This window comes from Peromyscus leucopus, chromosome 16_21 (genome assembly GCF_004664715.2).
Source record: "Peromyscus leucopus breed LL Stock chromosome 16_21, UCI_PerLeu_2.1, whole genome shotgun sequence".
Classification (NCBI taxonomy): Eukaryota; Metazoa; Chordata; class Mammalia; order Rodentia; family Cricetidae; genus Peromyscus; species Peromyscus leucopus.
In genome coordinates, this window is record NC_051084.1 from 32,458,253 (window position 1) to 32,476,488 (window position 18,236).

Sequence of the window (18,236 nt, forward strand, 5' to 3'; positions counted from 1 at the left end):
AACTCGTGGTCATCCCTTTTTATTTTTTATTTATATTTGAGGAGTCTTGCCTTAGCTGATCTGTATGGAACTGTGTCACCCAGTCTGCAGCCGCTCAGACCCAAATAAACACACAGAGGCTTATATTAATTACAAACTGTATGGCTCTGGCCCATGGCTCAAGCTTCTCGCTAGCTAGCTCTTATAACTAAACTCAGCCCATTTCTGTTAATCTATATGTTGCCATGTTTTCCCAGGCTTTGCCTGTGTGTCATTACAAGCTGCTCCCTGGATGGCGGCATGGCGTCTCCTTCCTCCTCCCACTAATTCCCTTGGATTCTTCCGCCTGGCTCTATCCTGCCCTGCCTTAGGCCAATGCAGCTCTATTTACCAGTCAATCAGAGCAACACATATTCACAGCATACAGAAAGACATCCCACAGCATCTGTGCATAGCCTATCGACCTGCCTGGCCCTTTGGGTTTTATACCTCTGTGAGTTATATGATTCTGGGCCAATTTTCCAAAGGACTATTTTTCGTTTTTTGAGACCAATTCTTAGTAAATAGCACAGACCCTGAACTCATGATTGATTCCCCTGCCTCTTTATCACATTATCTTAAGTACTGGGTGCTGTCCATTTGTCCAATTTCTTGTTTCCCAGAAGTGTAAAAAGGACGGCAGAGCTGAGAGTGTGTAGCTCAGTGGTGGATTGTTATCACCCAAAAAACTGAATATAAATTATTTTTTATTTGTCTACCAAGTTTAAATTCCTTCTATTGGAATTTGACCCTTTGGACCTCACATCCATCCCATGGTTCCTCCTTTCCAAGTTCTTGTAGTGCCTTGTACCCTGGTCATGTCTGCAGATTCTTCCATTGGTTTGTTTTTGAGGCTTGGCTCATTGCAGAGCTAGCAGCACATTAATCGTCGTCCCCTAGCCAAATCTAAAGCGCCAGGCTTACGGGAATGCATGGTTTGATAGTGTCCGGACTGCTGGGATCGGCCAGCACGCCTCATCTTTCTTAACTGTATTTTTCCATACAGTCTTAGGTTATTGTCTTGCCTTTCACATCTATAAATTTTATATCATTTTAAGGTAATTTTAAATTAAACCCAGAGCTGACGAGTAGCTCATTCACAGCATCACAGTAAATAAGGAAAAAAAAAATTCAGATATTTAGGATTTTCCCGCCCTCTACTGGGTCAGACTCAGTGTCTAATACCATTCATCCTCATCCCCCCCTCTCTGTAATTTTAAGACAGGGTCTATGTAGCCCTGGTTGGCCCGAAATTCTAGGCTTGTTAATTTAGAATCTAATTTAGTGTTTCAGAGAAGTCCCAAGGTGTTAAATTTACCAGGTTCCTGAACAAAATAGCCTTTCTCTTCATTAAGCCTGTTATAATCCTCATAAAGTCCTTTTATTAAAATTGTAGAGGATTGTATAGTTAGTGTATCTTATTCTCATTTCCAGTTTGACGGAAAGGAAAAAGAAAGTTATGCCCATGTTCGTTTTAGATACAATGTAACTTTTCCTTTATGGTAGGGAAGATTTTTAGTTGGTGTGCCTTTAATTTCTCTACCTCAAGCAAAGGATAGTTTGTTGTCTACTTGGATTTGGAACCTTAAACATCAATTTTAATAAAAAAGAATCAAGAGTGGGTTCAGAGTGAAGAGATTAGAGTGTACATTTGAGGCTAGATGCAGCTAGGGTATGTTTTAATGAGGAGTCAAGTGCAGTAGTAACTGTTGTAACCTGTTCATAATCCATACCTGGCTCTGGAATTCTGTCACCTTGTCTAACACGCTGCTCACCACCTTCCAGTCGCACCTGCACCTGCCAAGGCCTCAATCCAAGGACATGTGGAGCATCTTTCTCCTTTGGCTGTTCGTGGAGCATGTATTTCAATGGCTGTAAGTTTGGCAGAAGCCGAAACCCCAGAAAATTCAGACTTGCTCCAAACCATCCATTAAACGTGAGTTTCCTTTTTAATTTTTATTGTACCATCTACAGGATATAACTGTGTTATATGAGAACAAAATTTTAGCTGTTAAACAGTCATAAGTAACTAAAATATGTATGCGGATACATATTCTAAATATGTCGGGTAAAGATTTCAGCTATTTCAATTTTCTGTGGGTCTGTCTTCCTGCTTCCCAACACCAGAGGGAACCATTATTACAGGAAGCTAGGACTTTTCGGGCAGTCAGAGTAGCGCAGACCATTTGCTGACATTCTAAAGACTGAGAAAGTTTTCTACCCGCAGAGCTACTATAAGAGAATTACTGGAGTACGTTTTGTCAAAAGAAGACGCGTGAAGCCCGTGAGACCTAGACGGATGGTTCCAGAACACAAGGCCCTGGTGAGTAGAGATTAGTCAAAGTCACTAACTATTCATCTTTTTAAAATGGAAACATGAACTTGTAAGTCCAGCTAGTCAAGCTGGAGCTGAGCATTTACAGCTGGATAGGTACTAAATGTGGAGATATATTTGTATTTTGTTAGGGGAAAAAAGATAGATCAATTACCATCACTAAACAAAGTTCTTTACCTAATTATTGCATTTGCAGATTTCTTTCTCTGATACACCAATCACTATATTTTTATTTTTATTTAATTTTTTTGTTGTTGTTGTTTTGGTTTTGGTTTTGTTTTCGAGACAGGGTTTCTCTGTGTAGCCCTAGCTGTCCTGGAACTCACTCTGTATAACAAGCTAGCCTCAAACTCACAGAGATCCTCCTGCTTCTGCCTCCCAAGTGCTGGGATAAAAGTCGTGCACCACCACCACCTGGCCCATCGGTAATCTTTTAATGAGTAGAAATTATATTTAGATTAAGTATTCAAAGAAAATCACATAATTCAGCACACTGGAATTAAACCATTTTAATGCAAGGTAAGTAGTAAATATGATACAAAGCTGGTGGTTTTTGTGTTATACATATTTCAGATCTGACCATAACATTCATGAGAAAAATCCCTGTACTATCTGCTGCTAAAGGTATATAACGCCTCAGAACAAGACTAATGAAGTGGGTTTGACCTTTAGATAAGTATAGTAGTAGATTCTGTAGATAACTATAGATAACTCTAGAATATCTATCGTGTGTTGTCTGTACTCCCTGAAGTCTGGCAAGCTAAAGCCAGGTGTAGAGGCATACAACTTGGAAGTCAAAGCCAGGCAGGTCGGAGTAGAAAGCAAGGCAGAGCTAAGCTACATAGTGAGAAACTGTCTCAGGAAACAAACCAGGGCTTGAGACTTCATTTTTGTCCTGCTGTATGACTGAATTACCTGTTTATAAGTACCTTAGACGTAAATTTATAAGCAGGACGAAACCCAGCAACTGTCTGTACACTGGTATAGCTGGTGTGTGCATCTGCTCTGTAAGCCAAAGGCGAGGATGGGGAAGTCATAGAAAGGCTTGACCTAAGGACAATCATCTTTCCTGACATTTCTCCAGATGCTCTCTTTCTTAGTTATGAACGAGAATTAGCCAAGAGGCTTTGCAAGTGGACTGTCTCTAAGGCTTGGGGGTAGTAACTGTTTTCCAACGACTTAATGCTGTGCCAAGTTTGGGTGGAGATGTAAAAAATTGGTTTGAAATGAAGAAATCAGACTGTGTCGGTCAAGGCAGCTCCTCCGTACAAAGTGGGAATGTTGATTGGACAGTTCCTGAGTGATGAGTAATGTCATCTTGAGGATAATGTGACTTGGGTAGTTGACAGAGCGGTCCTGAGTGCAGGGTCAGGGTGCCTAATGATCAGGAGTGACTGAGAAGAGTAGAGAGAGGGTCCTGGTCTTGCACACCGACAGGCAGAGCTCCATTAAGAAGCCATGCGTAGGCTAGAAAGAAGCCTCAATGGTTAAGCACTGACTGGTACTTGTTTCTGTTCAAAACTTTTCCCAGAACTATCATACAGATGATGATTTACACATTCTGACTCTGACACTGGTTTGTCCATACTAAAACAGGCACTACCATAAAAGACAGCTCTCCCTCTCGAGGTGCTGGAATTGTAACCATATCCGTTTAACCTAGATTCTTGGGTAATTGTATTAATTGTCTTATTGTTTCTCAATCTCCCCCAATCTGTAGCATTTATATAGAAGAGAACCCTAAATACTAATAAATCTCAGTGCATTATTTTCCTTTTTTTCTATTCAGTGTTGTGTAGATACGGAAACCCACAGCCTCTGCAAGAGCAGTAAGGGGGACCCTCTCATGTTTTATTTAAAGATAGGGGATCTTTTAATGGAGTGCTGGCCAGCCTCTAACTCATAATCCTCCAGGCTAGCCTACCAAGCGTTAAGCTCACGGGCCTGCTTATTTGAATCTCCTAGGACAAGATATTAGATACATACAATACTTTATATAAATTGCTCTCTAATCTGGAAAACATCCTTCTGTCCCTCACCTTGCCTCCAAGTGTCCAGTTCTCTTAAGTAAACAGATAGGTTTTCTGTTCAGGAGCAGTGTTGGAACCTATCCTTCACTGTATAGGTTTCTAACGTTAAAATTTCCATTTCAAAAGATATAATTAGACCATCACAACTTCTAGTAGCTCAGATTAAGGCAATTATCTTGTATTCTACCCACTGTATTATGGTAAGTAAGAGTTATATATCAGCCATGCCATGCCATTACTTATGGTGGAGTTTTTGTGCCTGTTAACTTACTTTACAGTCTTTTAAAATTATCTTACGGGGATTCTTTTCTACTATAGGAAAAAAGGCTTGAAGACATGTTACAGGGCTTGGCGACCAATTTAGCTCCAATTTATAAGCAGATGGCTCCGGTTGCTTATCAAAATCAGGTACACTTTTTTTTTTTTTAAGAACCCTTCAAATGACCTTCAGCATACGTCAACTTCCTATGTCAAAACAGTTACCATTAACTGAATCACAACCATAGGCAAAGTGGGTGTGGGGAAGATGCTGTTTAGAGGTGGTGCTCTGTTGTCTTCTTTTGGCTCTCCAGAATTCTAGGGGCAACAGAACTAGGTGGGAGGCCAGCCTGATACACAAGGCACCTTGTTTCAAAATGAGTCAAGGAGGATAAGAAAAGATGGCTCAAAGTTTAAAAAGCTCCTGGTGTTCCAGCAGTAGTGGCTCATGCCTTTAATCCCAGTGCTTGGAAACCCTCCAGAAATGGGTAGATTTCTGGGTTCAGGGCTAGCCTGGTCTACGTACAGAGACCATGTCTCAACCCCCCCCCGCCCCACACACACACACACAAAAGAGCTCTTGAGATTCTACAGAGCACTCATATGATGGCTCACAACCAACTCCAGTGTCAGGGGATCCTATCCAATGACCTTTTGTTTCTGTGGGCAGTGAATGGCTGGCTGTACATACATGGTGAGCTATATACAGGTCCGTGCAGACAAGACATTCGTAAGTATAAAATAAATACATTAAAAAATAAATAAACATAGCGCTGGGCATAGTGACCCACGCCTTTAATCCCAGTGCTAAATCTCTGAAATAGTATAGGCAGGCAGATCTCTGAGTTTGAGGCTAACCTGGTCTACAAAGAGTGTTCCAGGACAGCCAGGGCTACACAGAGAAACCCTGTCTCAAAAATAAATGAATAAATTTTATGCTGGTATACAGAGACAGGCCCCGTTGACTCATAGTTCATAAAATGAGTACTTTCTGCTGCTTAAACTCATTGTGTTCCTTTTGGGGTGAGGGCCAGTTTCTAACACAACAGCCAGACCACCAAGTGCCTGTATCCACGGAGGCATCTGATCTACCAGCCCTTACAGCATATATGACTGCAGGCCAGAAGAGGGCACCAGATCTCATTACTGATGGTTGTGAGCCACCCTGTGGTTGCTGGGAATTGAACTCAGGACCTCTGGAAGAGCAGTCAGTGCTCTTAACCTCTGAGCCATCTCTCCAGGCCACTACCAGCCCTTAATACTCTTGCGCATGTGTACACGTATCTAGATGCAAAACCAAACTCACACTTAGGAATTTAAGGAGGAAAAAAAAATCTGGGCTAGATACATAGTTTGGTTTAGAACACTGGCTGCTCTTTTGAAGACATGGTTTCAGTACCCAGCGCTCACATGGTGGCCAAAACTCCCATTGCCATCCTCTTCTAGTTTCTGAACTTGCACACATGATACACAGATGCATGCAGACAAAACCACCCATACATAAAACAAGTCTTTTTAAAAAACATCCTTTTATTGTTGTTTTTTGTTTTTTTAAGGTGGAATATGAAGATGTTGCTGGAGACTGTCGGCTGGGTTATAAGAAAGGCCGTCCTTTCTCTGGTGTGACCTGTTGCATGGACTTCTGTGCCCATTCTCACAGGGACATTCACAACATGAATAATGGAAGCACTGTGGTACGTACTTGGATGGCTTTTCGTCCTCCCTGCTTTATCCATCTTTTTTTCCCCTTTCCTTCCTAGACAGGGTTTCTCTGTGTAATCCTAGATGTGCTAGGCTCACTCTGTAGACCACGCTGCCGGCCTCGGCCACCCACGCTCTGGGATTTAAGACGTAGGCCACCACTGCCCGGCTAGCTGTAATTGTAATTGTATTGAAAATATTTTTATATACTGAGATATTAAGGTCTCTGTATATACATATATATGTGTGTGCTTAAAATTTATTGGTGGGCATGGTTGCACATGCCTTTATTCACTGCGATCAGGAGGCTAAGGCATTTGGTTCTCTGTGAGTTCTAGACCAGTGTCCGTCTACAGTAAGTTCTGGTCAGCGGGATAATATATAATAGTACACCAGGAGCCCGTGGGTCTGTGCTAGCTAGGCCCTCTCCGTATACGTTACACTTGTAGCTTGATGTTCTTATTGGACTCCCAACACTGGGAATTAGGGGTGTCTCTGACTTTTTCCTGTGTTTGGGACACTTTCTCTCCTGAGTTGCCACATCCAGTCGTGGTGAATGTATCTATTTCAGTATTTTTTTTTCAAGCTTTATTATTTTATTTTATTTTTTTCTATTTCAGTATTTTGAGACAGGGTTTCTCTGTGTAGCTCTGGCTGGCCTGGAACTCACTCTGTAGACCAGGCTGGCCTCGAACTCAGATCCACCTGCCTCTGGCTCCCGAGTGCTGGGATTAAAGACATGCTCCACCCTTGCCTGGCTAAATTATAATTTTTTTTAAGTCTAATTTATTTTTTACCTTATGTGTGATAGTTTCGCCTTTGTGTGTGTGTGTGTGTGTGTGTGTGTGTGTGTGCGCGCACGCGCGCACCTCATACCTAGTGTCCATGGAGTTCATTACAAGGGCACCAGTTCTCCTGGAACGGCAGCTATGAATGGCTGCAAGCCGCCATGTGAGTGGTGAGAACTGCTGAGTACTCAATACTTGGATTCTTTTCTTTATTTTTATTTATTTATTTGTTGGTTCATCACGACTTATCAAAGCCAAATTTTAATGAGATTCTGTTACCCCAAGAACTGGGAAGCCATAGGCAGGAAAATCACACAAGCTGAAGATCATCCTAGATACTCTTATGTCAAAAATTACTTCGTTAGGACCTGGGCCATGGCTCTGCAGGCTACATTTGCTGCTGATCCTGAAAACCTGAGATCTATCCAGTACTACCACATGGTAGATGGAGAGACCCAACTGACTCCTTCAACTTGTCCTCTGACCTCATCAGATGCACCGTCCCTCATAAACACAACAGGCACTGATAAATGCCTTTTGATCCCTTTGCTTGTTTGTTTTGGTGTTAAAAAAAAGACAACAAACAAACAAACAAAAACCCACCATTTTAGTCAGACATTGGTGGCGCACGCCTTTAATCCCAGCACTCGGGAGGCAGAGCCAGGCGGATCGCTGTGAGTTCGAGGCCAGCCTGCTGTACAAAGCGAGTTCCAGGAAAGGCGCAAAGCTACACAGAGAAACCCTGTCTCGAAAAAAAAAAAAGAAAAAGAAAAAAAGAAAGAAATGGCTCAGCAGTACCTGCTCGCACAGTTCAGTTCCCAGCGCCAGGGTCAGACTGAGCACAACTTCCGTTCCTTTTGATCCCATGGGGTCCTCCTGACTTCTCAACCATCTGCACATATGTACACACATAGACACGTACACACACTCACACAAAAACACAAACTCTCACACTGACAGGGCAAGATCAAATGTGTTCACTCCATCAGACAAAGATGGAGAGACCCGGAATTCAAGTTCAGCCTCGCTTCAGAGTGAGGTGGAGCTCGGACCGGGCTTCAAAAATAATTGTTCCGAAGAAAAGGAAAGTAAGAATATATAAATACAAATAAAGAATATTTGTTTTAATTTGTGATTATTTATCTACAATTTTACTCATCTGCTTTAAAACAAAAAATGAAAATCCACTAGAATTGAATTTTATAGTGGCTTGATAGATATTTAGTTAGGATTAGTATACCAAATGTAGCCACTCGACACAAAACTGAAACGAAACAAAAGCAATTGGCTTTGTTACCTGTTGTCTCGGTCACTCACTGTTCTATTGCTGTGAAGAGACACCATGACCAAAGCAACTCTTTTCCTTTTTTTTTTTTTTTTAGGTCATAGCAACTTTTACAAAAGGAAGCATGTACTTGGGGCCTTACTTAAAGTTTCTGAGGCTTATTAGTCCATTGTCATGGCAGAGAGCATGGCAACAGGCAGATACTGTATTGGAGAAGTAGCTGAGCCCTACCTACATTCAGATCAGAGAGAGTTATATTACAGGTCTACACCTTAATCCTCACAGTCCTTTCAAATGGTGCCACACCCTCTTGACTAAGCATTCAAATATATGAGCCTAAGGGGCTATTCTTGTTTTGTCTTGTTTTTAAGATTTATTTACTTATTATGTATACAGTGTCCTGTTTGCGTGTATTCCTGATGGCCAGAAGAAGGCCCCAGATTTCATTACAGATGGTTGTGAGCCACCATGTGGGTGCTGGGAATTGAACTCAGATCCTCTGGAAGAAACGCCAGTGCCCTTAACCTCTGAGCCATCTCTCCAGCCACTGTGGCTATTCTTATTCAAACCACCACATGCCTGCTGTTGGTGCAGCTAGGCATAGGATGAATGGACACATGCCTATTCCCCCTTCCCTGTGCCTCAGGTTCTTACGTTGCTTCGAGAAGATGCCCGAGACACGAATAATCCCAAGGATGAGCAGCTCCACGTCCTTCCACTACACCGGCTGGCAGACACTGATGAATTTGGCTCCCGGGAGGGGATGGAGGAGAAGATCCGGTCTGGGGCCGTCGAAATCATTAAGCCAACCAGGAAGAGGCAACGACGTTTCAACGAGCCTATTCCTCGGTGTGGGAAGAGGCGGACCACAGGGAAGGAGCCGGACAAGAAGCCAGCTGCTGCTGGAGTCAAAAGACAGAAGAACTCCTCCAGTAAGTGTGCCCCACCGCTGCCCCCAGAGGAACCAGGCTGGTGTTCCTTAAACACCTTTCCTCCCCGGAAAGACTTGAACTTCAGCTTTCTGGTCCTCTTCTCTTTGCTACCACCTTCTTGTATAATATTAGAGGGACCAGCCTTAATATTATACATCCCAGGGGCTCAGGAGAGAAAACTACTAATGGCGAGACTATTTTCAGGAAATAGAATCTCAGCACACCGAGCTCTATCGTCCACCTGCTTTAATTCCTCTGGCATAACATCCTTTATATACAGCTTCAGTTCTGTTCTCATGCCCAGCTCCTTTCTTGCCTGATTTCTCTCTACACTTATCTAAGTTCTGTCTTAATTCTCTCATCTTAATTCTGCCTCATCTAGGTCCTTTTCAGCTTGTTCTTACCCAGCTAGTACTTCCCCATCTGGCTCTTCCTCATCTTCCATCTCATTCCTCTAGTCCTCTCTTCCAGCCCTTCAATCTAGTTCTTCCCCATCTCAGTTTGTTCTTCTCAAGTTCTCACCCATCTAGTTCTTCCATTCTCTTTTCTCTTCTCCCTTTCCATGTCCTGGAAGTCCTGGTATATAAAGCCAGGTTTCCAGGGTCAAATGGAGGGGTGATAAGAATCACACTGAGAGGCAATAACCGTTAATTATCATTTGCAACCCCAAAGGGAAGTGACCAATGGGCTAAAGGCTAAATTCAGGTAATATCTAAGAAAAGGGAATCTTACGTGCTCAACTATAATCTTGAACGTGACTAGTAGAAAATGTTAAGAATCTCTAAGTTGCTAGGTCAATGGGAGAAAATAAAACTGCCTTTTTTCCTGTGGCTCCTATCTGTCCAAGCTATCTGCCGTTTTTTCTGCAGGGTGGGGAAAGTGTGCTCAATCGCTAGGCAACCTCTGTACAGCTAGATGCCTCTGGTGATAGTTAAAGGGAGATCTGGAATTAGAGGTAAGGTTTGGGAAAGCAGGAAGTAAAGTTTAATTACCTCATCCGCCAGGCCTCCTCAAACAGGTTGCCTGGATGCTTAAGTCTGTTCTTAGAGAGTACAGAAGTATCTCTGATAAGGTACTTTCCTCCATCTGGGGATGGACCTGGCCGGATGCTGCTAATGATGATAATTACAGGGAGATCTGGAATTAGAGGTAAGGTTTGGGAAAGCAGGAAGTAAAGTTTAATTACCTCATCCGCCAGGCCTCCTCAAACAGGTTGCCTGGATGCTTAAGTCTGTTCTTAGAGAGTACAGAAGTATCTCTGATAAGGTACTTTCCTCCATCTGGGGATGGACCTGGCCGGATGCTGCTAATGATGATAATTACAGGGAGGCTTGAACTGGGGTTCTGGCTGAGCATAGCTGTCAGCACAGAAAGTTATCTAAATATTCCTAGAAGTGGTTAGGTAAGGAGTTAAAGGTCTATAAAATTAGTAAGCATGTAGGAAAGGAGGGTCCAAGCTGAATTGTATAAAGCTATTGTTAACGTCCACCTGACCTAGGTGGTGTCTCCTTGTGGAATTTACCTTAAATATGGAGACTTGCATGTGGACTGTTATTACTGCTAGTCCTTGAAAGTGGCTAAGGGACATATCTGATTCCAGAGAAAGCCTTTCCTGAGTCAGTTCTCCAAATACCTGGAATGTGTGTGTCCAGAGAGTGACCAGTCCACACTGTTAGCCCTTCTTAGGAAAAAGTCAATTGGGAAAACTATGAAGGCACACATGATTTTCATAACAGAAGACAGCTGATATATAACAAGCCAAGTAACACCGAAAACTCCTTGGAATTTGGCTTCTTCCTGTGGAGGAATTCCCTGATCCCTCCGGGTAGTGACTTTGCCATACCCAACTGAGTTCTTATGATACATTCCTGCGGCCCACAGCACCACCTTACCTTGACACCCTCACCTCCCCCAGGGAAATATGTGGTTGGGGTTTTTTGCTCTTTTAGTGGGGACCACCACCCATCTCACACACAGGTTTATTATTACTTATAAATGCCTGGCCTTAGCTTGGCTTCTTTCTTTCTTTTTAAAATATTGTTATATACAAGTACTCCATTTGCATGTATGCCTGCATTACAGAAAAGGGCATCGGATCTCATTACAGATGGTTGTGAGTCACTGTGTGGATGCTGGGAATTGAACTCAGGACCTCTAGAAGAACAGCTAATGCTCTTAACTGCTGAGCCATCTCTCCAGCCCAGCGTGGCTTACTTCTAGCCAGCTTTTCTTAATTTAAATTATTCCATCTACCTTTTGTCTCTGGGCTTATACATTTCTCTTACTTAGGTATATCTTACTTTCACTCTTACTCTGTGGCTGGTTGGGTGGATGGTCCCTAGGGCCCGCCCTCTTTCTCTTGCTCCTTTCTTTTTGATCCCAGATTTCTCCCGTCCATTCTCTCTGCCTGCCAGCCCTGCCTGGCCCTTCTCTCTGCTCAGCTGTGGCCACTCAGCTCTTTATTAGATCAACCAGGTATTTTAGACAGGCAAAGTAACACAGCTTCACCGTTAAAACAGAAGCAACATAAAGGAATGCATGCAATGCATCTTTGCATCATTAAAATAAATGTTCCGCACCATAAACAAATGGAACACATCTTAAAATAATATTGAACAACAGAAATGACTTCATTCTGTATTGTCAACCTCCCGAGTCCTCCTTCCCATTACTCGTGGTACCCTGCTGTTCCTTCTGCTACCTTTAAACCACTGTTAGCTCTAGGGACCCCTGCCATTTGGGGTTAAGTAACTTTGTAGTGATGCTCTCGGGTTTTTGAGTTTGATTTTTCAAGACAGGGTTTCTCCGTGGAGCCCTCGTTGTCCTGTGTACCAGGCTGGCTTCAAACCTGCAGAGATCTGCCTGCCTCTGGGATTAAAGACAGTCGCCCCTGCTACCTAGAGCAGCCTGTTTTTTGTGTTTTAACTAAATATCCTTTGTATTAAAGTGTAATTATCTTCACATCTGGAGGCTGACATTGCACGATGATTTCTTTTTCATGCTTCATATGGACTTCTTGGTGAGAGTGTCTGAAGGGACACTAGGCCACTTGGTCATGCGGCTCTGGCAGGCCTTGCCCTTCTCTCCCATTCTCTCGGCCTTGCTAAAAAATTAGATTGCATTTCTAAAGCCAGCTGCCAAGGATTATTCCCTTATTTGGCCACTTCATCCTCATCGACTACCACAGTCTCAGCAATTAGGTGACCCTTTGGCTCACGTAATTAACATGCCCAATTAAAAAATAAAACACCTTATCCCGACATGGGTTTTCCCCTTTTCCTCAATAAACCGCCTTTTGCCTGTGTGCCATGTCTTGTCTCCTCTATCCAGAGACAGTCCTTGGGCACAAATACCCTCCCCTCTTTCCCTCATCCTCTGTCTCCTTTACCACCGCATCCCAGCCCATTCTAACAAAGACTTCCCTTTTCCTCTCAAAAATGACACCGACAAGGTCATCTGCTGCTGTTTTCTGCCTGAGTCAGAAAGCAGCCACTTTCAACTTTTCTTCCCCGATTAATAAAGGATCTCTCTGTGAACACGGGTGTTGGGTGTGGTTTGTCCTGAATCCGGGGTCCTGGAGGAAGGCCCACTCACTATTTCAGGATTCCTCTAGTGTTGTCTGCCTAATTCATTGACAAAGGTCTCAGCTTTTTGCTGAATCTCAGTCTATTTCCCAAGACTGGAAATGCTTCTCACAAATACCATTGACTTGATAATTCTGGGGTGACAATTCTGGAATTGGAACTCGGTGTGGTGGTGCAAATATATGCTTAATTCAGTCAATAGATCTGAGAATGAATATTAATTGATTCCAATGTGATCCCTTTTTGAATTTTTGCTACGGACTTTTTTTCATCTCAGAATGATTATACTAACTTGTTTTATATTGCCTTTTAGATTTTTTTCCTCTTTGCTCACAGATTTTCATTTTTAAAGTGCCTCAATGTAGCCTGGTGGTGGTGACAGTGTTTAATCCCATTAATGCCTTTAATCCCAGCACTTGGTAGGCAGAGGCAAGCAGATATCTGTGAATTCAAATCTAGCCTGGTCTACAAAGCGAGGTCAAGGATGGCTAGGACTGTTACACAGAGAAACTCTATCTTGGGGCAGGGTTCGGGGGTATTGCTCAATGTTCATTTCCCTGTCTTAAAGTTGTAGAGCCTTCGCAAACTGACTTTGAAATCTTAACACAGACCTAATTGTCCCTGATAGCTCCTGTTACAGTAGGATGTTCAGGCGTTTTCTTCAGTTCTCAAGTGAATATGGGGAGGGGCAAGGAAGACAGCTGCTTATTAAAGACGATTAAAGAAGGATCTTTGAGGAAAATTGTTCCATGAACAGTACAGTCAGCTGAGGTATAGCTCCATGGTAGACTACTTGACTAGTCTTAGGGAATTCCTGGGATTCGTTCCTAGCATGGTCCTAAAAAAATAGAAGCCTGGGTATTTTGGCTTATGCTTATAATTCCAGCGCTGAGACAGGAGGAGGACCCTGTAAACTGCAGGCTGGTCCATATTATAAAGACCCTCTTTCAGACACACATTTTGCCTGCTTGTGCATCCCTGGGGCCTGAGGAGGTCAGAAACGAGTGTTGGATCCCTGGAACTGGAGTTACAGACAATTGTGAGCTTCCATGTGGGTGCTGGGAATCAAACCCTCTTTCTCTGCAAGAGCAACAAGTGTTCTACACTTTTTTGTTTTTGTTTTTGTTTTTTGAGACAGGGTTTTTCTGTGTCGCTTTGCACCTTTCCTGGATCTCGCTCTGTAGACCAGGTTGACCTCGAACTCACAGAGATCCGCCTGGTTCTGCCTCCCTAGTGCTGGGATTAAAGGCGTGTGCCGCCACCGCCCAGCCCAAGACACATTTTTAAAAAGTGAAAAGAGCAGGCCATTTTGGCACACTACTTTAATCCCAGTACTGGAGAGGCAGAGGCAGGCAGATATCTGAGCATAGTCTACATAGTGGTTCTTAATCTTAATGCTACTACCGTTTAATGACTCTCGACCATGAAATGATTTTGGTTGCTCCTTCATAACTGATTTTGCTACTGTATGAATCATAATGTAAATATCTGATATTTCAGTGGTCTTAGGCGAAGGTAACCCCACTCACACACAAAGAGGTCTCGACCCACAGGTGGAGAACTGCTGGTCTCCATAGTGAGTGCCAGGACACCCAGGACTATGTAGAGAGATACTGTCTCAAAGAAACCAAAGCTCATTTCAGGCCTAATCACAGCCAAGTGATAGAGTGCTTGCCTCCCCAGGGGCTAACACCAGAAGGCAGAAAAAGCATTTAAAACTAATTTGTAACAACCAACAAGTAACAACATAGCTGATGTTTGTATTCACATTTGTTGTAACTTTCTGTTCAGGAGCTGATAGTGAGAGAGTGCAACCCAGAGTTAAAACTGAAACCACGCCCCGTTTTATTTTTAAAGGTTCAGACAACACTAAAAACTACTCATCAGCCTCAACTACGCCTCACCCAGTGAAGGAAGAATCTCCAGACCTCTGTCCCACCCAGGCTCCCTCCGTGAAAACAGCTACCTGTACGTACAATAAACCAGCCTCAGGTGGGTCCTCTGAAGCAAGTAGCGTTCCCCAGTGCACAATGCCTTCTGGAACACTCAGTGGTGCTAATGCAGCTGCTGGCGAATGCCCTGGCATTGTCCAGCCTGGGGACCCGTCTTTCCCCAGAGCAGATGCCTCTGGTCTTGCTGATCCGCTCACTAGTCCGTCTGAGCAGCTAACTTCTAATCAGTCCCTCAGCTGTCCTCAGGAACCGGCTTCCGGTCCGGTGGAAGACGCGCAGCGCTCTGGCGCCGAGGAGCCTCTCTCCGATGACCTGTCCTCCGACGAGGATAATAACAGTGCTCAGATTGATGAGTTTTGGTCGGACAGTGAGGAGGTCTACTTTGATCCTAGCTATGGTGGAGTGGCCATAGCCCCCATTCACGGCTCGGTGCTGATTGAATGTGCCCGGAGAGAGCTTCACGCTACCACCTCTCTGAGTCATCCCCAACGAGATTGTCCTTTACGTGTGGCCCTTGTATTCTACCAGCACAAAAACCTGAATAGGCCTAGGCATGGTTTTGACCTCAACAGGATTAAGTATGAATCCAGAGACTTAAAAAGAAAAAAGTCCTTCGACCGGGAGGGTCCTGATTTATTCCGCGAAGCCAGTTTACTGTGCAAAATCCCTTCCCGTGTTGCGCCAACCTTAACCCGCGACAACATTGTCACTGTGTCCTCTTACGCTCTCACTCACGTTGCAGGACCCTACAAGGACTGGGCCTGAAGGCTTTCCTCCCATAATGCCTTTGCTGGTGCCGTGTAGTCTCTACGGTGCTGTTTAAAAGAAAGTCTCATTGTTGTTTACTGTATAATTTCACCCATTTCAGCTCGGAGGTAAAATTAAAGGGGGGGGGAGTGCTTAACTGTGACTATATTTTGGGAATCGGTGGAAGGTATACATTTTCAGCAAAAATGCAAGTTTTATAGTTTAAAGATGTAAGGAAATATCTTGGTTAAGTGTTGACCATGATAGAATCGTAGTTCGGTGCTTCAAATTAAGCTTGTTTACTATGAAGAGGATTTTAACAGGTTCCTGCAATAAGATGTAAAAACCAAGATACACAGTGTTCACTCTATTCAGTTCCTGGTGCTTAACCACATCAATATGTGTAGTAATGAGCTGAATGATTCATGGTGCCGTCCCTCCAGCAGCTTCCGGTCATTGCTATCATGTCTGCACATTTCTTTGAAATAAACCAATGAAATGCTTTTTCTCTTAAAATATCTCTCCTGTATAAAATAATTCTTTATTCTAGTGATGGTTGGAGGCTGTTCATTAACTGTAAATATATCTATTTTGAAAAGCACTTTCTATTTTTAAAAGTAACTTGAAATAGTATAGTAGCAGAATCCTATTGTCTATTATGTATGCATATTTGCATACCAGAGAAGTCATTTATTTGTGTAGAGTTCCATACTGTTAAGTGCAGCCTATATTCAAATAATCTATGACTTACGTTCTCTACTTATGAAATAGAGGATCTCCAAAAAATTAAATACAAAGTGCCACCAATGTCAATTTCCCCTTTTTAACTAGAAGGAAAAAAAAAGTGTTCTGAAGTATCTTCATGACAGATGTTTTCAAAGGGAGTAGGGACAAATTGGAATCAATAAATGCTCCCAATGTTTCAACATGAGGAATTAGATAGTTAAGTTTTCCTTCCCAAATGAGAAGAAAATATCCTGTAGAAATAATTGAGGGGAAAAATCTATTATCTTTATTGCTTCTAGGCCAGAGTCACATGGAAAAATTTGTACTGTAAGCCAATTAAGAGCCTAACTATTCATTACACTTAACCTTTTGGGTTTAGGTTACTGATAATTTATTTGGCAACTCCAACTTCTTTAGTAATCCCCTATTTTGAAGGTCGTTCTGATTAGTGTTCCAAGGTTCTTCTCACTGTTTAAGAAAGACTCCCTAAACAAGAAACCTAGAACCAAGAGAACTTTCAGTGAAATCCAAATGCACAGGTGCTATGACATTCAAGGTATTGGATTCTTCGGAGGTACAGGAACCCTAATGGTGCTTCTCAGTTTCCCTAGGAAGCCCCCAACTACTACCACAATCTTGGTGCAAATGCAACCAGTTCCAGCAAGCTCTCTAGAGAATAACTTATTAAAATAATATATGGTGCAAAAGTTCTGCCTAAGGAAGAAGAAGGGAATGGGAAGTGTCCATTGACATTCCATTATTTACAAGTAGATTTATGCTCCCTGAATATATACAGTAGGGTAATCTGTTGACCTGATTTAGTGTTTTGTGTGCCTTAGATTTCTGTTTAAAAACATGTCTGTTTTAAGTCTAGGGTTTTAAGTATATAAGTGTGATTGTATATTGCTTCGGCTGCTTCAGTAAGGTATTTGTTAGTGTATACTATCAGGAATACTCCCTTGTGAAGTTACCTGTGAGGATTTGGCCTTGTCTCCCACTAAAAACTGTTTCCTTGCCATGCTCACTACTGGGTAAAATCTCCTCCTGCCTTTATTCATCCATTCATCTATCCAATTCTCCAATGCACACTTAATTGAATCTCTGGATTCGATTTGATTTTGTTTTTCCTTGAATCACTACCCAGGATGCAATCTTATAAAGACTGCTTGGGATTACTTTCTGAGGAAATAGCAAATTACCTTTTAAAAAGACATATACATTCAAACTAATTAATTTTTAATATTAAGGGTTATTCAAGATAGGTTTTTCTCTGTGTAGCCCTGGCTGTCCTGGATCTTGGTCTGTAAACCAAGCTTGCCTGGAACTCAAAGAGATCCATCCACCTGTCTTTGCCTCCCGAGTGCTGGGCTAAAGGTGTGTGCCACCATGCCTGGCTCAAGAATGGTCTTTTCTTATGAAACAACAAAATAAAATGGTTTGAGATGACAGTCACTTACCAACTCACTTAACTTTCTTTCTGCGCCTCTGTTGTTTTACTATAACTACAAATTCCTTTTCTTTCACCCTATTTGTGAAGCTCAGGTTAAGGCTGTTTATGGTGTGAACACTGAACGCTTTGTCGAATAGAACCTCCATGGTAGCCCACCTGACGCTTTCTGAGACTGGGTCTCCATAAAGTAGTCCTGGCTTTCCTGGAACTCACATGGTCAGCCAGGCTAGCCTACAATTCACAGAAATCTGCCTGCCCCTGCCTCTGCTGGGATTAAAGCTGTGCTCCATCCCTCTCCAAGATGTCTTGTTTGTGTCGTGCTTGTCAGCCTCACGGATATCCATATCCCGTTTCCACTCTTCTACATGGTACCAAAGAGACCATGTCATCAATTCCACTCAAATGTATTGTTGGGACATGAGGCTGATAG

General features: G+C 42.8%; 1 protein-coding gene across 1 annotated transcript in view; it reads left to right on the top strand.

Moving 5' to 3' along the window:
* Tet1 (tet methylcytosine dioxygenase 1) overlaps window positions 1–17,380 on the top strand; it is a 75,077-nt gene extending 57,697 nt beyond the window's left edge. The window contains exons 7-12 of the mRNA XM_028881107.2: window positions 1,804–1,954; window positions 2,246–2,341; window positions 4,702–4,791; window positions 6,198–6,335; window positions 9,062–9,347; window positions 14,789–17,380. Coding sequence (XP_028736940.1) covers window positions 1,804–1,954; window positions 2,246–2,341; window positions 4,702–4,791; window positions 6,198–6,335; window positions 9,062–9,347; window positions 14,789–15,648 — 1,621 coding nt within the window. The 3' untranslated portion in view covers window positions 15,649–17,380. The remainder of the gene's footprint in view (window positions 1–1,803; window positions 1,955–2,245; window positions 2,342–4,701; window positions 4,792–6,197; window positions 6,336–9,061; window positions 9,348–14,788) is intronic.
* Window positions 17,381–18,236: the final 856 nt, after the last annotated feature.